Below are 21,420 nucleotides of genomic sequence, written 5' to 3'. Positions count from 1 at the left end.
GTTAGAACGTGACAGGCATGGTGACAAATGATAAAGAGCCGACCATCTTAGACCTACAGGTCGAAATACCTTTAATTAAAATAAGACAATTTCGATTTCGAATATAATTTAATACTAATATTATTACAACATATTCAAACATTATAAGACTTACTAGCTAAAACCACCAGCTGTTTTGCGTCCACCGTGTGATTCGAAGATGGTTCTATAATAGGCATCGACGATAGTTCACCTTGTTCACGTTCTAAGTTTTCCTTTTGATAGTTTTCTGGCTCTTCAAAACCAGCGTTACAGAAGCTATTAATGTTATCGAGATCTGTAATACAGTTTTTATTGAAGAAGTTTTCGCTCTGTATGTTGTTGGATATGCGTATGTCTGATATATCTGTTTTTGGCGTAATACTATCTATGCTGCTGTAGATGTGCTTTCCATCTTCAATATTTTGTTCATAATTTTGGGGCATTGAATTGAACCTACAAGGAAAAAAAATATAGATATTGATTGAATGTACAAATACCTAACGTATAATTTATACGTCAGTTTGATTTATGTTACGGGGGGTTGTGTTGTTGTTTTTGATATATAAATAGCTACCTAACGTCTAAACTAAGTAGTAACGTACCGACATACATACTTATTTTACAACTAGAAATAAACCTCTCCCGTTCAATTTACATGGAAACAAAAATAGTAGGTATTCTATTATTTTTCCGTGTTTACTAGTAAAATATTAAATTTATTTGTTTGATTAGTGATGTTAATACTAACTGTTCTTTCTGGATGCAATAATCCTCTATATTTTGAGCCCTCATGCGCCGAATGGCAGGTGTCTCTCGCCTGTAGGTGACCGTGTCACTCTGAACCGGCGATATTATCGGCCCCTTCCCGTCTTGTTCCTGCTGATCCTTTTTAGAACACTCGTTCGACCAATTGCTGAAACAAAGTACGTCGTAAAACTATATTTATTATTTTTTCAAAAAAGTGTTCCATAAGTTAAGTAGGTAATTTCGTTTTAAGTAGAATAATGTGCGTGGAAGTTTAAATCAGTGGTCATTAACAGGGTGCGTACTGCGTAGCCAAGATGACAATCGTTCGCTCCGTGGCGAACGATACTGTAGTCTTTTTTTCGATGTGGGAATGCTGTTACGCATCGTCCCTCTAGCCTGAGGTGGGCCCATTTTGGGGAGTATGTGGGAGTCACACCTTTCGGCTTTTTTTTTATTGAGAAAGAGGGGGAGGAGCCTACCCACTAAACACACGCCGGCGTTTCCCACAGCGCGCAGGGAACGCCTTGATCCGGAGGAGGCCGAAAGAGCTGCCGTTGAGAGATTGAGGGAGCGCTGGAATAGTGACCTGGAGGACTCTCCTTATAGAGTCCGCACTATAGGGGTGCTCCTCACGATACCATAGTCTCTATCACTCTTCCATATTAAAATAGTGCAATAGTGACAGTTGCGTTTCGTTCGCTACGGAGCGTAAACGATTGGCACATTGGCTAGGCACCCAGGTGTCCCGCAGTCCCTGGATGCATCCGAAGTAGTGTGCGAATTTATAAATAGAACAAACCCTTGATGAGCTTATTCCTTAGATGTTCCAGTCTATTGGTGTACATCCATTATAATCGCATTTGCCCCCAAATATCTTAATATTAATGGACTTGTCCTAACAAAAGTAGGTACTATAGATATTAGGTACCTGTATTCTTCCCACGATATATTGTTGTTTTTCTTCAGAATATTCTGCTTCTGGGACCTCTGTGAATGGCGATTAGCTTTCCACCATAAAATGTCTCGTCCATCCAGGGGACATACTTCTTTAATCTGGAAAGTGAAATTAATTAAATGACCCGAATTATTTTTAGCATCCTTTAAACATTTCCTATTATTTAGACTTTATTTTATAAAACTTAAGCAATTACTACTTAGATAATTAATCATTTTTAACGCTACTCGCAATCTGAAGAGAAGTAGGTAATATTATATCTATTAACCCATCGAAGTTAATTAAGTTTTATATGGACGCACTTCATACATAAATAGTAATGTGCGACGTGCCTATATACATATTGTGGGGCATGGCAGAACAAAACCATCATTGCTCAATGGTTTGACGACGTATATCAGGTTTAAAAGACTTTAGCAAGGACAAGTTGAAGAAGGAGAGCCACGAATAGATCGGACGGAAATGAAATGAAAATCTGAATTTATTTTCAGGCAACTATGTTAAAGGCACCAATCATGGGACATTTAATAGATAATTTGGAGTATTTTAGATAAAGATATTTCCGGTTATTCGCGGATGGTGGTGTAATATTTTGCCTATATCGCTTTTAGTCTACATCGCGAACGGTCTAGAACGCAAAATGAGCACTTTTTTATCTCATTAGGTAGGTTAGGTTTGTTAGTTATCTTCAAATGGCCGAAGGCCAAACCGCCCAAAAAAAATGTGTAACCCCCCCCCCACCCATCTAACTTTTGAACCATAGGTCCAAAAAATATGAAAATCGTGGAAGTAGAGCTTAAGAAAGACATTAAATGAAAACCATAGCGGATATTATCAGTTTAGCTGTTTTTGAGTTATCGCAAAAAGTTTCCCCTTCATAGTAAAAAGACGTACACCCACAGTTCATCCCTTTACCATACTTTAAGCTCCAGTTTAGCTTATTGTGACGGAAGAGTAACTACGGAACCCTACTCTGAGCATGGCCCGACATGCTCTTGGTCGGTTTTTTACATGTAATGTGTGGCTTTTATTGCCACAGTTCGTTTTCTTGGGGGTCGCAGTTCTAACCTAACCTACTTCCGGCAACAGTTCGTTTTCTTGGGACACGCAGTTCTAACCTAACCCACTTTTGGCAACAATTCGTTTTCTTGGAGGTCGCAGTTTTAATCTAACCTAACCCATTTCTGGCAACGTCGTCAAAAAATGAATTGCAATGTTTTGTAGTTGTGCCAATCAAGATATTTGAAACAAATCAGCGATTAAGTAATATTCGTTAAATAGTATTTCTACGTAGTAAGATAAATTTAAATAAATAGTAGTTGAAATAAAGTAACACCAAACAATATTACTAGTACCAAAGTTTCGATGAATCGTTGTCGATGAAATAATATTCGATGAAAAGGTTGTCGACAAAACAAGGGTACACCCGTCGGCGAATACCTAAATAGCCCTGAGGAGAGCTCAAGCCAATACTTACACGTCGTGCACAAACTCCCTCTCCACACACCCGCACGCTTGGCACATACCCTCTTCATTCGAAAATGTACGGCCTTCGTCAGCGTTCTAGCCTGTAGTAAGTGTAAGTCAGGTAAGAGGGCTCACCTTATAAACAGCGACACCTGCAAGGAATATGCAAGCAATATTGACGAGTGTGAAACACAGCGACACCGAACCAAGAATCGCCAGTTCAGTGGGCTGGTCGTTGCTGTAGTAGAATGTCGTCACAACACCGGTAAAATTCTGGTCGTCCGCGAATATCAGGTGAACTAGCGCCATCGCCCATAACAATCCCTGGGGATTTCATTTTATAATAATAATTTTAGTAACATTTTAGGCTTTGGTTTCATTGCACCTAAATATCATAATGCCATTGTATTTATATCTTCTAAATTTCATAACAACTCAGTCCCAAAATGCCTAAATATCAATTTGTTTCCTTCTTAAAATGGCCGAATGTCATGATGACATTCATTCATATCGTCCAAGTCTCAAAATACCTAAATGTCAAAAAGTATGTTTCATCAAATACCGAATAATCTGATGGATTCTTTTTTTAAATATACTAAGTTTAATTATGTCTTAAGTGTATTTTAATAACCTTTGTCGTATTTACAATATTTTTTAAGAATCTGCCGGAGCAGAAGACGGAATAATATTAGATAAAATAGCACTCGTGGATGTAGGTAAGTTGACATTTAGGTATTATGACACCGCATCAATTTGAAGTTTAGGCATTTTGGGAATGTAGTAATTTGAAAAAAAAAAAAACGTTAGACATTCTGAGATTCTAGCAGTTTGAAACTATTCCCTTTTGAAATCTAGGAATTTTGCTAAATGAGTAAAATGAAATTAAGGCGAAATGAAAACAAAGCCATTTTAGTCCTTCAAACGGTTAGGTACTATAATGAAAAATTGCACAAAAAACATCATATCACTTAAGGGTGTCAAAATTTAATTCTATAAAGAGACAAGACAATAATTAGTACCTAATCTCTAAGATCTTTTGCTTGTTCATTTGCTCATATTAGTAACGTAACGAAAAGCAACAATCTTAACTGCCCGTTGGTAGACCTTATTTATTAGCAATATGTTTTACGATTTGCATGCAATAGTGTTAAAAATGGAATAGGTATGTATAAATATGTACCAGATAAATATAGAGCATGTATATAATGTATAATAAGCAAGGTAAGACAAATAGAGCATAATTATGTGTACATGACTTAAATATGTCTATTGCTATAATATCGAGGAGAAGAGAATCCACGATTTTTCACCACATAATGCTAAGCACTGAGCACTAAGTCATACTGGGTCATGAAGACAAGCGCGCTAGAGGAAGAGCCCTTACAAGATGGTCGGATTCCATAAGGCAAGCATGTGGTTCCACACAGAGGGCAGCTCACATAGCTCCTGATCGCGTTAAATGGAGGGACAGTTGTTGGTCACGATCCTCAGGCATGAAGGAACGACGAAAAAGAAGAATGCTAAGCAATTCCTTACAGCGTTAACTGCAGGCGGCAGCAGCGACAGGGAGATGACCACGCCAACCAGAGAAGCGGTGTATTCCCCGAGCACGGCGAGTGCCACCCCAGCGCCGCTGGGTATCGCTACCAGCACGCCTACCCACAGCGAGCGGATCTCACACCTGTATACGGTAACAATACATATTTTAAATATAAATACCTACTCTTAGATCTTAGGATCTACCACGAAAAACGTAAATGTAAATTTCGTTAAGTATGTTCCTGTTTATTGATCTTGCATATTTAAGATAGATAAGATACAGAGGCAGATAACAACATATTTAATCTACATCAGCTTCGTACTCCAAGGTGCCAAAATGTCAATCGTTCACGCTCCGTAGCGTAGCGTAGTCATCTCTATCACTTCCATATTAGTGCGACATTTGCGTTTGGTTCGCTACGGAGCGTAAACGATTGGCATGTTGGCTACGCACCCAGGTCCATCGATTTACGTGCTGAGGATATTCAAAGTGTGCGTTGGAAGAAAAGTTTGTCAGATCTCATGCACGAACTATATCTACATAGTTACATACCTACATGATGTGACTTATAGTTTAGCGAAGAGACAAAGGGAATTTTTGTAATGCCCTATTATACGCAGCTGAAAGTGTTACATTAATATATGCCGCTTCTCTACCAGCGAATAATTATGCAGGTGAGGTGGGTATTTAACTATATCTTAGTAAAGGTAGATAACTATGTTTTATAACGTATGAACAAGTAACGTAGGTCCGGCCATATTAATATTTGTTTGTTGTGGTATTTGTTTCTTAGCCTATTTCTTTCTTCGAAGCTCTTAAAACTTTGAAACGTCTTTTGCTGAACATACCTACTCGAAAATAGCGTCTTCAGAGATATAAATTGAATCGACAACGTAACACAATACCTTTCATCCAATAATACTCGATCAAAAACAGGCGATACAGCTGCGACCTAAATTAGGATGGATTACACTCCACTGAACAAAGCATAATCCGTGTCTTTTGCGGAATTTTTGATAATTTCCTTTGCGGATTCCCAAATGCTTCCGCGTAAAAGGGATGTTATTATACTTACCTACTGTCAAATAAAAAGAAATTCTCCGTAATCTCAGTGCACTTCAACAATAAACTCTATTTAAAAGAGAAAATCTAACCGAAATGAAAACTTATACCTCGAGCAGTCGCAAAAGAAGTTTTATTTTTACTATTAAGTTTTTAGAAGGTATTGATTTTTAGATATTTTGGTGGCATATTGATCTTAATTGGCTAGCCAAATTTCCAAAATTCAGAATTGAATCTAAAACGAACCTTGATTTGAAATCCCATGTAGGGTTATTTCTCAGGAATGCTCTAGCGATCATATTTTTTTTAATTAGAACAAAAGATAAAAATAAACTTTTAAACAAAAGTTTTATCCAATAATGGACAGCAAAAATAAATATACTCTACTATTAATCATTAGCAGTGTTTTCGACAATTTGTTCGAAAGTATGTTGGGCAATGATGACATTTATCAAAAGTCCGAATCTAATTAGTTATGGAAGGTAGAGGCAAGGAACAGAATCTCCTTAGGCAGAACTGTTGCAAAAGTGTCCAGCTGTCAGCTATAAATAATAGTTCCAAATCTCTCCAGAGTAGCGCTAGAGTTATTGACAGAGTGAAGTGTGCTGTTTACGATTAGATTTTTTTCTCAAATATTCTAAGTATTGTAGCGCCACCTATTTATGTTTTTTTGTCGGACACTTTTTGGTATATGGAGATTCTGTTCCTTGCCTCTACCTTCCATATTATTAGAAAAAGGTTAAAGAAGGTACTATTATATCAGAATGTATTACCTCAGGAGCTACTAACACATACACTATACAGGCTGTTGCCCCAACGTAAAAAAACTTAATGTGTTAATTTATTCGTAACCGCTACGCCGGTTGTTATAACACTTTGTGTACTTACTGGTTCTAAATATCCTAATCTAATGCATATGTACATTTTGGCTTTGTCCAATGGCCAGGGACACACTGTATTCTTAATTATAAAAGTATAAGCGCGTAAAAATTTGAAATAAAGAAGGATGCTGACGCGGTTTAGATTTATTAAGATTCCCCTCGACAATGCTAATTTGAAGGCTGCGACCATTTACGTCAACAGTGGTGCATTATGCATGAACTAAATTAATTTGACTCGAGGACGGCGAAGTTCTTTCTTCCCGTATGACTTATGAGTGACTCTTGAGCCATTTTATCTCTAATCTAATACTTATAAGTATAGGAATACTGAAATGCTTTTCTTTAATAATGTTGTCATTTAACCCTTGAACGCGACGGCTATCAGCGCGTCATACGGCCCGATTCGAAAATGAGTTACGATAACGATAAGTTCTGCTTTATACAAGTTCTCATTTAGATACCGTTTGTATGACGTATAATTGACAGAAGCAGCTCGGTTCGGGCAACCAATGTCACTTTGACGATAGAAATATCGTAGATAGATCTTATTGGGATCACAGCGGAATCGAAATAAACGTCAATTTTGACATGTCGTTTAGTTATCGACCTTTTAAAGATATTAAATTTGTCTTAATCATTCTTCGAATCGGGCCGACAGTGAATCGTCGGAATGTACGAAAGTTGATATTGGGCTGTACCACGCGCATCAGGGGCTGTACCACGCGCACTGTTGAGACATGTCTCACTTGAAAGAGTTTACTCATAGCATTATTTTATTGTATGAAACCAATTTTGGATAACGTGCAGGGACTGAGCTATTAAAAAAAGCGGCCAAGTACGAGTCGGACTCGCCCATGAAGGGTTCCATACCATTTATGACGTATTAAAAAAACTACTTACTAGATCTCGTTCAAACCCATTTTCGGTGGGAGTTTGATGAAAAATTTTTTTTTGAGTTTCAGTTCTAAGTATGGGGAACCCCCAAAATTTATTGTTTTTTTTTTTTCTATTATTGTGTGAAAATCTTAATGCGGTTCACAGAATACATCTACTTACCAAGTTTCAACAGTATAGTTCTTATAGTTTCGGAAAAAAGTGGCTGTGACATACTGACGGACAAACAGACAGACATGACGAATCCATAAGGGTTTCGTTTTTTGTCATTTGGCTATGGAACCTTAAAAAAGAGAGTGGACTGTTCTTTTACGAAATACTTGTTATGTAGCCGTTTTCAGAAGCACGCAAAGCCACGTCGGTCTTTATCGTATTTATAGATCTTTTTCTACTGTATAACAATAATAATATGGTTCTATTGTATTGAAATGTTTGTACTTGCGCCGTTTAGGTATTTATTCCATTTGCTAAGCGTTCGTCACTAAGAAAGGTGATCAATATAACAAATATAGTCGCGGTCGATTTGGAGCCCAAAGAAATTTTGAAGTTTATGCCTTTTTCAGTGACGGAAACGCTTGACCAGACTAAGTTTTATTTAACTTGCAATGTTTTTAGATACGTGGATACCTACGTACCAGTGGCGGATCGTTCAAAGAACTCGATTCCCACCGGCTTGTCTAATTTCAGCCCGTTGAGTACTGTCACAATCGGTTCATGGAGAAAAGGAAAGCAAAATTAGCTCCGGGTTCCCTATGAATGTTAGTGACGCGCCGCCACTGCTACGTAAATATAGGTATATATAAGTTCGAGTCAAATCATGCAAGGTAAATAAGACTCATTTTCCATTATTTGATTGAGCTAATATTTTACATACATATATGTACCTAAGTTAAGTAACAATGAAATATTATGGCACCATCGAGCAGACTTGATGCCATAGGAACTCTGTGATAAAACAACGCAGCACGCAACCTACAACACGCAACCGTGTTTGGGTTTGTTAGAATTGTCTCGATCAGTATTCGTTGCCTGTTGAAAGAAAAGTACATTCCGCGAATGAGATTTTTGTCAAAAAGCTTACCTACGTATTTACATTTACCTCGACATCATCTCATTCGTAGGCCACTCGCCGACTCCATAGCGTTCGTCCACGGCGGAGATGGTAAGACCAAAGAGGAAGCCGACAACCAACGCAAGGAACAGCCCCAGCAGTTCATGTAGCACGCCCATCTGCTGCAGCGTGCGGTCACGGACGGCCGTGCCCAGTGTGCCCGCTGTTATTGGGCCCTGGGAAAAATCATAGTTTAACGTTAACAGAACTGAGGAAGTTGCGGAAAGTTTCCTAAAAGTTCGAAAATTTCTCGGAAATTTCAGGATTGTTTTATAGGAAATAAAGGACACTTACTATTAGAAAATGGAAATATAAATTGTCCATATAAAAAAATATGAGAAATTATCGCAATTTCGCTATTTTGGGAGGTCTCCGAAGGCACATCGTTGTTTATTACACGAGAGAACTCACTCACTGCGATTGAGTAACAATAGTCCCGAGGCTGAAATGATGCCTTTCACCAGAGTTAAACACTTTTCATTTCAATTACGAGGAAAGTAAAATAAATGTAGAAAAATATGACAATAAGTATAAACTTTTATAATATTTCTCGAGAGTACTTTGACTTAACAATTTAGGTAATAGTATCGTTATTTATGGAATGGGAAGTTAATATCAGAATGGAAAATGTACAACAAATCCATTGCAACAAACCAAATTTTAATTGCATATCGTAAATTCTTTCTGCACACTTCATAGAGCAATAATGAACCACATTCAGAGAATGCGAATTGAAAAAAAATATATAAACATGTCACAAAGTGTACAAGCCTATTGAATACTTACCATGAGTGGCGAAATAAGCATACTAGCGACTAGTATGACAGTGGAGTTCTCTGCTAGTCCAATGGCTGCTAAGAAGGCAGCCACGAGCAGCAGGAACAGCCAATCAAAAGTCAGCGCGGCCTCTGCTCGTACGTCGTGAAGAACTTGGGCTAAGTTCGTGCGGGCGCGCACGGACGAGGAGAAACGGGCCCAGGCGGACGCGTCGGCACTAAAGTCAATTTGTTAAAACTTTTCATTTTGTAATAACTTTTTGTAAGAGATTTTCAATTTTATATTCGTATGTATCTAAACACTTTATTGCTGGCAAAACGGATTCAAATACAATAAAAAGAATACACAAATTACAAACGTATACAGGGTGTTTATTTAGTCACCTGCAATAAGTTACGGGCTGATTATAGTGATTATATAGGTCATACTGAGCTGCTTTTACTATAGAAACAACGCTGAAATCGCGAAAAAAAAATTACTTTTCCATAGAAAATATCAAGGTCAGAAATAACAAGGCCAAAATGTATGAAACAGCCAAGTATACGGGCGATTTTCCGCAACTCGACGACTGGCGCCCATTTTGCGTGACATGTGGGGGTGGGCTAGTCCTGCCAGCCCAGCTCCTCGAGGAATCCTATCAAACCCTTAATGTTGAGTAGGACCTCGGGGAGGTCTCTCGGGGATCCGAGATGTTTAGCCCTGTATGGAGTCACTCCGCTGCATTCCAGCACCACGTAAGAGGCTGTTTCTTCTGTCTCCATGCATCCTCGGCATAGGGGACTGTCTGTGACACCTTTTGTGAAAAGATGTTTGTTAAATAGTCCATGACCTGTTATGACACTGATTACCATACTCAGTCGGACCTTCCCTAGTTGAAGGAGCGCCCTTGTGAGCTTTCCGTTGATGCCAGGCATGGCTTCTTTTGCCTGTCTGCATCCAGTCTGGTTCAGCCAGTGTTCTGTGTGTAGTTTCCCTGTACGTGCCAGCAGCATTGAGCGTAACTTGCTAAACGGTATCGGAAGAATCGGTTCCGGACCAATCGCCCCCGCACTCGATCCTTGCCTGGCAAGCTCGGTATATTCACCCCGTAAATTATTGCAGGTAACTAAATAAGCACACTGTACGAGTATAATAAATGACGTCTAGTTTAATTAACCTTTGATTGATTGGGAGAACATTATAATAAAACAAGACTTAATACTTACATGATTACCGACACGCAGAAAAGTGATAGAGAGGGGACACAAATTCTTAAATTAATTTAACAAGAAAGGCTTTGGTATTTATACATATTTAGTGAAGTTAGTCAACGAAAAAAATATTGTTTTTTTTATAACTAGATACAGTTTATATCTAAGTAAACCTTAGTTTAGTAGTGTAGACATATTTGCATGTAGCATTGCTAATAACTTTGCTGACTGTACGTATTATTTTCTATATAAAAATACCTTCTAAATTCCTCACTGCCATTACGCGGCAAATCAGTATCGGCGGCTTTAAAATGGAGTGCGCAAGGAACCAAGCTCACGGAGGACTGGAAACGGGAGCCGATGCCAAACTTCCCCAGAACTTGGAGGAGCTCTTCACACACGTCGCTGGATTCCAAGGAAAATAGTACCTGAGGATTTAACATTTTTATACTTATATTTTATAATAACTGGAAGAGGCAATTTTTTTTGTATGTAATGTTTGGACGATCGAGAAGAGAAACATAATTTTTACATTAATGCAAATTTATAGTATAATTTTTATCATGAAATAAAGAAATCTATCTACGACCATGATCTGTTTTTTAGGGAAATACTCGCTTTGGCGCCAAACTCGCTCTGTGTTAAGTTATTTTAAATACACATATTTTTAGTAGGTACATAAGTATATAAGTAGGTAAATTTTATACGAATATGATCTGTTTGGAGACACATATATGTCTACATTTTTTTGGTGCCAAAAATAGTTTTTTAAATATAACGTTAGAATTTATTTATTGACAATAACAATATACATAATGGATATATATACAGATGATTACTATAACTATCTTATATCTAAAATAGGCCCGTGAGGCATTGTAATAACGTTAGTATATACAACATATAGGAACTCATGAAACAGTGAGGTATGAGATTATGATAGTGGTATACTAATTAATATTATCGATAAATAAACATAGCAAAAATAAAGACACATACGTAACTATTCGCTGATGTAATTTTAAACTTCAATATCGTCTGTTGTCTTAGCCCAAGCTATCAATTTTCTCAATGTCTATTTATATTCAATTTACCTCCGTATACTTAATAATAGGTAGTAGATTCTTCAAGAGCGCCGTGTCTCGACCAGATGATAACATTCGCAACCCTTTTATATTCTCTCCTGTTACAAATATTTGATAAGCTTGGTCGATAAGTACCTAGAATATCTAAATATAAGATAGGTAGGTACGGCGCGACGACGTTAGGGTTGAGAATTGAGACTTAAATTGGAGTTCAGTAGAAATTGCAATTAATGTAAACAAACATGACAAACAAATATGACAGATTTTGTTAGCATTTGACATATAATCTAACATTTTTGCGAAGGTTGATTTCTCTGAAATATTAATAATTAACATATATTTTGAGTAAAAATTGATATAAATAAAAAAATTAAGCAATAACATGTTGATAAGATAATGGTAGTCCTTAAAGGGCAAAATTCGAAGTAATGAAGGAAGAATGGTTTGTTTACATTATATTCAATTTCTTTTGAACTTCACTTTACTATTTGTAGTAAATCAAACACCGAGCTCAGATGACAACTGGTTTATTAAAATAATAACGGGTAGATATATCTTGTTATAGAACTACCTACAACACTATTCAAATATAACTATTAATATTATACATGTAGGTATCGGCAGCAGTAGAAATGGCTAAAAAGGCCAAGTGTTTAATGTGATTTGATATACTTTTAACAATAAACTTGTGTTTAGATAATTTTAAACACTCGTTTTACGATTAATCTGTAGGCATGGCTTGTTTGTTTGGATGTTTGTTCCTCTTTCCCGAAAAACGACAGAACGGATTGGGTATACATTTAGTTTAAGCCTGTATAGTGTATAGTAATCCATACCTACTCTAAAATAAAAGTTAGGGGTACAACTTTAAATTAAAATGCTCAATTAGTCTTACTACATCTCTATCATTAAACAGAACGGGAACAATGAAACAATGCGGCACCGAGCATTACAGCTCTGTTAATGTCATATTTAACCAAGCGCATCGTCTCGGGCAAGTTCAGTCCGTCTAGTCTATTACGAACTCCCAATTTAGAAATAAGTACTACTCCATTTTTACCAATCTCAAATGCGATAAAGAGAGATAGGTGAACTTTGGTTTTATTCCAGTTTAAGAGTTATCGTTATACGTAACAATACAATACGCAGAGATCATGAGTGACGATCTGCGCTAGACTCTGACCACGCTAATATTGCACAAACTTGGCAGTAAGAATGCATACATCTCCATGCATATCCCTATAATCTCCATACTTGACGTAGCTCTAGACACAGCGTGGTCTGACTCTAGGAGTCGCCACTCCTCAAGCCATTTTATAAACCGAGTCTGGATTTGAACGGTGATCTACCCCGTATTACACTCTCGGCCAAAAGTATAGAAACAAGCTTATATTTTAATAGAAAAGTATGATTTTTTAAGCTATGTAATAAGAGTATATGTATACTACTCATTAGAAACAAAATGGTAAATATAATATAGTAGAAGAACATTTTAAAAGTAAATTACTCAAATTACTCAAGTTGTGGCTATGATATTTGCCAGTTCAACATTTTTTAAAGCAAAAAAGGGTAAAATTATGTTATTTTTCAAATTTTTTTAAATGTATTTGACAATATTTTAGGATGTTTTGATATTTAGCGAGTATTTTTAACCTTTTGTGGTTGCTTAATGTAAATTTTAGGTTGCAATTATAAAACAAAGACAGAAACATGAGATATTAAAGAAAACAACCTTGTTTCCATACTTTTGGCCTTGGGTGTATAACCAATGAGAGTCTCGGAACTTAAGAACAAAATATGATATGATATTTTTAAGAGCTCTTCGATGAAGAAAAACGTCGTGAGGAAACAAAAGTCCCGAGAAAAACGATATTCTCTGGGTTTAAGGGGGAGGTAGCAGTGGCTTTCCTCTCCTATGTAAGAACAAGTGAAATCTTGCGATGAGAGAACATTTCCACTAAACGTAGTGTTATCATCACATTTTTCAGGCGCAACCTCGTCATGTGGTCATTAAGTTTTTTTATCCAAGCCTAATTCGAACGTACCAACACTGACAACAGAATGATATCTGATGCATGATGGCATTTAGTTATCGTGCGTCTCGCTCGCGCCTAAACATTACGGGCAAAGAAGCGAATTGCTCGATATTTAAATGACATCATTTAAATGTCTTTCTGATATCAGTGTACGTTCGAATTGGCTAGTCAGATAGATTATTTTGCCTCGGCCACAAGAAAGTAGTAAACGGTGCGGAATGGCCGGCAATCGTTCACGACCACCGGGCCTTTATGACGCGATTTAAATGCTGGGCACGTGCTATATTGCTTTGGCAAGAGAAGGATAAAAACTAGTTTCAAATAGACGATGGGATAAGAATGTCTCTGACAATTCGTTTATTAGTTCTATATAGGTATGCAGTTATTGTGCAATAATGAATACTACCAATCGGTCAGTCAATATTTTCATGCCCACACCAAGACGTGTCGATTCTTACGTCTTACTAAACTTACCTGGGGGCTAGCCAAAATGCCGATCGCTTACGCTCCGTAGCGTACGCAACGCAACTGTCGCACTACTATGGAAGAGTGATAGAGAGAGATGACTACGGCACGCTAAGGAGGGTAAACGATTGGTACGTTAGCTACGCACCCTGAGGGCCTAGCCAAAATGATAATCGATGATAGAAAATGCCAATCGAAATTTAAATAACTGTATGGGAATAGTCACGTGGCTTTGCGTAGCATCTGTCAACCCGATACATTTTAACTTTTCGTTTGGCGTTTGTCGATGTACGATTGTTCATCTTGGCTAGGCCCCCTGGGTCTTTATTTCCATACATTTTTAAAGTTTTGTCATGTTTCTATTACTGTTTTTTAAAATCATATCATAAAACATTTATTTCGTAGTAAAACTTAAATTACATACAGAAGTAGATGGCCAAAAAAACTTTTTACCCTCCCATAGAAAAAAGATCAGCTAAAATGTATGAAGCAGCCAGAAAAAAAAATCCCGATTTCGGGGTTGGTCCTATAGCATAAGTTGCTCAGTATAAGCCCAAAACCTCCGTGGCAACGGGAATGCACATATTTTTTGGTCACCTTGTATATTACAAATAAAGGATTAAAACAGAAAAAGTTCACTTCTGTGGACAATATAATAAAAGTTAACGTATCTGGTACAAAGATATCCCGTTTTTCTTACCTATTTGAGTCTCAAGTAATATCCCGCCAGTAAAGGTGCCGCGTAAAAAAATTGCTTTAGATTCCCTTAAATTTGCGATGTCTACAAGAAAGACGCGAACGAGTTTGCTAAAAAATGTACCCACCTTCCAGTACTTATCGCCTCTAGTAGATGTCCAGGTTGCGTTATCAATTCCAAGTTGTGTGAGAACCTCGAACAGAATCTGCGAAAATTAGCATTTAATTTATTTTTTGCAACATTCGTTACGAAAGTGCAGGACCCGCGCGAAATCGCCTTTTCATAGAAACGTAGTCCTAATTTTCCTCTGGTATAAGGTATAGAAAATAAATAATAACCACAGCTATGCCCCTATGTTTTTTTTTTCGAATTTTTAATGATTATAAGAGTTATAATAATTAAAATTTCGAATTTACACGAATCTGTTTTACGCTCCTACTTTTTACAATAATCAAATAGTCTTAAAAAGTCAAACATGCTATGTCAATATTCAAGGAGGAAAATGGGGATCACGTTTATATAGAGAAGTGGCCGTCCCCTTTCCTCTTAATGATATCAGATTTAGTTTAAAGAAAAAAATGACAGAAGTTTTAAGATGTAGGTTCAAAGTGTTCAAATCTGGTTCTAACCTAGTTTAAAATCGATTACATCTCAATTTGCTTAATTTAGCAGTGTAGATCTCAACCTCGATGTCATATGATGAAGAAGAATCGATTAATCTTTCATATCCCAAGGATTTCAATGTGCCACCCATAAATATACCTTGATATTTAAAATTTAGAATCAAATTTTGATTCTCTTTGCTGACCTTTTCGCTAGTCGCATCTGTCGAAACGCGAAAGGAATTTAAGGAATGTATGAACATGGAAAATCAGACAACTGCATTACATAATGTAATAAAAGACCTGGTAATCGTCAGGTGGTAACGCAACACACAGGTATTGATTGCAGTCGATTGTTGAGCCTAATTGGGGCGAGGCATGACTAAAACGAGGCTAAAGCAAGGCTAAACCGGAAGGCGCCACGCTTGCCGGCAACTCCAGACATTCAAGTGTTTGTATTGACGTTTCGCAAATCGGTGAAATTAAGGGTCTGTTGCACCAAACACGGTCACTGTTAAAGGATTCGCAAAATTTTATTGTATGAGAATTTTTATAGTTCACTGTGACATTGATCAGTCCGCTAGTTGAGGTTGATGCAACTGTCTCTTAAAGGCTTATTACATTTATCCTGCCGTCGGGCCGTGTTACGACCGTGGCCGATGTCGCGCTAGTGCAAGCTCGTCTTCCGTTTCACGTAGTATGGCGATGATGAAGAGAGACAAGGCTTTCCGTGCTTACAAGCGAGATCGGTGCGAGGATAACTGGCGGCTTTTTAAAGTAGCCAGAAATCGCTGCAACCAAATGGTAAGAGCAGCGAAACGACGTTACATACACGACAACATCACGACATCTTCTCCCGCGGACACGTGGAAATTTCTCCGATCACTCGGGATTGGTAAAACCAAGGCCGATATCGACTCGCTTCCTTTTTCTCTTGACCACTTAAATTCGCATTTCTCTCAAACTCCTGTTCTTAATTCCATAATAAAGTTTAAAACCCTATGTTATATCGCGTCTCTACCTACTCCCAATGTTGATCCTTTTTCTTTTGCCCCAGTTACGGATGATGAGGTCCGAAAGATAGTCATGTCAATTAGGTCGAAAGCTGTTGGACACGACAATGTGAGTAGAGTCATGATCACCCTTATCCTCGACAGCATATTGCCCATCGTCACCTATATTGTAAATACTTCGTTGCTCACTGGGGTCTTTCCTTCATGTTGGCGTAAGGCCTTTGTTATCCCACTTCCTAAATTATCTAACCCTAGTTCTCTAAATCATTTTCGGCCCATCTCCATTCTTCCTTTTCTCTCGAAAATTCTTGAGGCAGCAGCTCATAAACAGATTTCCAAATTTATACACGGTAACAACCTGCTTTCTTCGTTTCAATCGGGATTTAGATCAGGGCACAGCACCACCACCGCACTTCTCAATGTTGTTGAAGATGTAAGAAATGGCATGGAGAATTCCAGAGTAACGGTGTTGGTGCTTATCGATTTCTCCAACGCTTTTAATGCGGTTGATCATGACCTACTTGTTGCGACTCTTACACATCTGAGGGTCTCATCAAAAGCGACTGAGTGGTTCGCGTCTTACCTTTCTGACCGCGTTCAGGCTGTTAAAGCCAGTGGATGCTTATCTGCTTGGTGTGACCTGAACACGGGGGTACCACAAGGTGGGATCCTTTCTCCTCTTTTATTCTCAATCTTTATTGACCAAATCACCTCCAAAATCTGCAGCTTTTACCATTTATATGCAGATGATTTGCAACTTTACGCCCATGCTTCTGTGGAAAACGTTAATTCTGCTGTTTCCCTCATCAATGACGATCTAGTTCACATAGCTGAATGGTCCAATAGCTTTGGCATCAGTGTCAATCCGGCAAAATGTCAGGCTATTATTCTGGGTAGCCATCATCAACAAGTAAAGCTTGGTGCGGTTTCTGTCGCGCCGATTTTGTTTGATGGCACTGTTATTCCAGTAACTAAACAAGTGAAAGATCTCGGCCTTGTATTAGATTCTAGCCTTACCTGGAATGACCAAGTCTCTGAAATAAGTCGGAAAGTTTCAGGAACATTGCGTTATCTCTATAAATTTAAGAATTTTCTCCCAGTAGGTACTAAGAAATTACTTGTGCAGACTCTAATTTTGCCAGTTATTGACTATGCGGACGCGTGCACGACTAATATCTCTCAGGAGTACCTTAATAAGCTAGACCGTCTTATGAATAATGGCATACGTTTCATTTTCGGACTTCGCAAATACGACCATGTTTCTTTTTATCGCCGTCAGCTAAATTGGCTCTCCATCCGTCGTCGTAGGTCCCTTAGAATCCTGAGTATTTTATTCTCCATTTTGTTCGAGCCTTCCTCCCCTGGTTATCTTAAACGTAAATTCACTTTCATCACCCCCCGTCCAGGATGTGAACTCCGTTCCTCCCGTTCTCTCAAACTCTCGATTCCTTCTCACCGTACTGGTTTTATGTCTAACTCTTTCGCCGTTGAGGCAATCCGTCTCTGGAATTCCCTCCCTCTCTTTATTCGACAAGCCCCAAGCAAACCCGTTTTCAAACGACTACTTCGCAAGCATCTTCTGTCAGAAGAACTTAAATAAGGTTCACCATCATGTATATGTACATAATTATATGTATTAGTCTATCTTTTATACGTTATATAAGTAGTAGTATTTAACTATTTATATATTTTTAATATTATTTGACTTCACGTTTAATTTTTTCCTTATTATTTGTTATTTTTTTTTCCTGCACCAACATACACAAATGTCTCTGTTTGACCCAATGGTTGACTGGTAGAGAATGCCTTTTGGCATTAAGTTCGCCATTTGTACATTTTTCTTTATGTGTGCAATAAAGTTTAAATAAATAAATAAATAAAATAAATAAATTGTATGCGCTAGGTCATTCCAGATTGTTACAAGTGACTAGTGTCTTTAAGTGTAAAACAACAAGTATTTAAAGCCCACTTTTCCGCTGACTGACTCATAATAATACGTTGTTTGTAGCAAACATAGAGATAAAAATAAACGTTAATATGCTAGATGACATTTTTAACGATCTCAATCATCTACCTTATATTTTGTGAAAATCGGCGTTGGCATACGGAACCAGTGCATAAAATCAAACTAGTACCGTCTGAATGATGTATGTAGCATAGTAATAATTTACTATGCTACATACAACATATGCAACATACCTAATGCATAGTAATAATTTACTATGCTATAGGTTTTCATTAAAAAACCCGTGTTTTTGCGCAACAGTATCAAATTCTCATTTACAATATTTTATATTAAAAACAAATCTAAACTTGTTGTCTCATTAAATAAAATTGATATATACCGTACCTAGTGATAAATGTAAAGTAAATATTATAGTAGGGTCCATGGCCTTTAGACGTAATTTAGATTAAAATTGACTAAACGGAGTTTGTCAGTGATGAAACTTTACCACGTACGTATTTAAGATGTATGACGTATCTACTTATCGCGGCTCATGCTTGCCCTCAGATCATACTGGTTTTCTTGTTTCAATCAACACAAATATGTACCATCAGCCGTAAAAGTGCATGGCGACTTTATAAATGAATTGATTCATAATTTCTCATACATACATAAATTCCTCTTCTAATACTGTATGAACTATAACATTCAAGTGACCTTTATATTCGAATGTAATTTCAACGTGCGGGGCCTAATACAAGTTCGAAATATTTGGATTCTATTTTCTTTGGCCCTTTCACGTCATTAGCAAAAAGAAAGAGAAAAAAATAAATGCATACGTAATTTATTGACAGTTGATTGACAAGTTAATAAAAAAAAATATATAAGTAATACAATTAAATAAACTAAAACTACTATATAAAACTAAAAATCTAAATCTAAAATGGGCCCCCGTGGCAAGGTACCGAGGATGCTGGCAGCATTTCCTCGCTGGATCGCTATGCTCAAGCGTTGGGCGAGGAAGCTGCCAGCTCTCTTATCCCCGGTCCCATCCACCAGCCGTTTCGCCAATTGCCGGATAGGCCCTGCGCTGCGGGGCCCCACGGACCAATATACATTCACGGACCAATGTCAATTGACAGTTTATATTAGACCCCTGAATAAGTCAGACCGCATCGTCCCAAAACACCCTACGAGTCCTCAATCGTAAAAATTAATTAATGAAATAAACGTTTAAAATTTAATAAAAACACCATAAAGTGGTCATGCACTATCCTCTCAATCAAACTCACCAGCTCAAGAGGCGTGTCCCAATGAAAAGCAGTCAGTACGTCCGTGATGCAGAGAGGCCGTGAAATCCGCAGCTTCCTCTTCCGCAACCTTACCGCCTGCTTCACTCTCCAAGACTTCCTATCGAACTGGCTCCCCGCATCCCACTTAAAACTCTCATTCAACATATTATCACTCTTAGACTTCACTAAACCGTAATCACTATTACCGTTCACACATTCCATCGACTTACAATTCTGCAACCCATTTTCTCCGTATGTATACGATTCGAAAGCTAAACTTCCGAATTTTTTGTTTTTCTTAAGCTCGCGGATTATTTTTGACGTGTGCTCGTATTTTTCTTTTTCTATTAAGAGTTTTGAGGATTTAACTTTCTCTCTTAAGTCTTCTTCGTGTTCTTTACATGGTATATTAACGATAAAAAGCACCCCCGCCATTGGCACAAATGAAAACGCTCTTTGTTAGTAATTATGTCGATGTTACTTAGAATGTTTTTCCAATCTAAAGTCACTCCGGATTGTTGTGCTGTTCTTGTGAGTTGTCTTAACGAACTGTCTAAAATGGAAGTGACATAAAGCATTGTCTTGTATTATAGTTAAAGCATTACGTTACGAAACGTCACGCTTAGCTGCAACAGGGAAAAGTACTTTAACAATTGGAATTGTTCAGGATGTTAATTAATAAAAATTAAACAAGCATTACAAGGACTTCTGGCCTTGAGATTCTGCAGTGTATATTAAAGTTTAATCAAGTATAAAGCCGTGTTGGCTGGCAAGCGAATATGAACCGAGTAGGTGGGCAGGTATAGGTGAAATATGCTTAAAAAATCGACCAAGTGCGAGTCGGACTGGCACAGGAAGGGTTCCGTACCATTATCTATAAAAACGGTCACCCATCCAAGTACTGACCCCGCCCGACGTTGCTTAACTTCGGTTATTGGATGAGAACCTCGAGATTGGAAAGAAATATTTATTTTATTCTGTTTTTAGTATTCGTTGTTATAGCGGCAACAGAAAAACATAATCTGTAGAAATTTAAACTGGCTAACTATCACAGTTCATGAGATACAGCCTGGTGACAGACGGACGGACGGACAGCGGAGTCTCAGTAATAGGGTCCCGTTTGACCCTTTGGGTACGGGTCCCTAAAAAACAATATTGTGGCCTTATAATGTGACAAAAAATACACATTAAATTCCACTCCACTTTAGTCACGTTAAAATTTGAGAAACATTGAACCCTATTTTCAACCCATTATGAGTAAAATTAAAAATGCTTTCGTTTTCGAGCTTAAAATAAATGTTTTAAGTATAAAATAAAATATCTATGTTTTAAATATCATAGTCCTATTTTCGACGGTTTAGGCTATGCATTCCGTGTCAGTACCTAAGTAACTGAACTATTATTATATCTAATAGATTGTACATATACTTATGAACTGAAAGAACATGTAAATAAACTTAAATTAAACAATACGACGTTACTGCCAACCAACTTTTCAGGAAATCGCCAACATGTGTTCTCTTTAAGTAATGACTAGGTAGTCATTACAAAAAGCACTGCATTTAGAGGTCTAAATGCAGTGCTTTTTGACAGTAGGTACATATTTAAACAAATGTAGGTAGTGTCTTGAACCATAACCA

At 37.5% G+C, this 21,420-nt stretch overlaps 1 protein-coding gene across 2 annotated transcripts; it reads right to left on the bottom strand.

Moving 5' to 3' along the window:
• Nucleotides 1-89: 89 nt before the first annotated feature.
• Nucleotides 90-21,294, bottom strand: LOC133523422 (uncharacterized). Of its 2 annotated transcripts, XM_061858993.1 has the most exons (10): nucleotides 19,781-21,294; nucleotides 15,056-15,133; nucleotides 10,904-11,073; nucleotides 9,465-9,672; nucleotides 8,667-8,854; nucleotides 4,727-4,871; nucleotides 3,326-3,514; nucleotides 1,697-1,821; nucleotides 770-934; nucleotides 90-474 (listed from the first exon to the last, which is right to left on the bottom strand). In XM_061858993.1, the coding sequence occupies exons 1-10, from the start codon at nucleotides 20,213-20,215 to the stop codon at nucleotides 135-137; spliced, it is 2,043 nt and encodes a 680-aa protein (XP_061714977.1). In that variant the 5' UTR covers nucleotides 20,216-21,294; the 3' UTR covers nucleotides 90-134. The 2 variants fall into 2 exon arrangements, with proteins under 2 accessions (XP_061714977.1, XP_061714978.1); XM_061858994.1 differs by lacking the exon at nucleotides 3,326-3,514.
• Between the last annotated feature and the right edge of the window lie 126 nt (nucleotides 21,295-21,420).

Source organism: Cydia pomonella, chromosome 12 (genome assembly GCF_033807575.1).
Source record: "Cydia pomonella isolate Wapato2018A chromosome 12, ilCydPomo1, whole genome shotgun sequence".
NCBI lineage: Eukaryota > Metazoa > Arthropoda > Insecta > Lepidoptera > Tortricidae > Cydia > Cydia pomonella.
The sequence above is the reverse complement of the archived record's forward strand: the minus strand, read 5'-3'. Positions and strand labels throughout refer to the sequence as shown.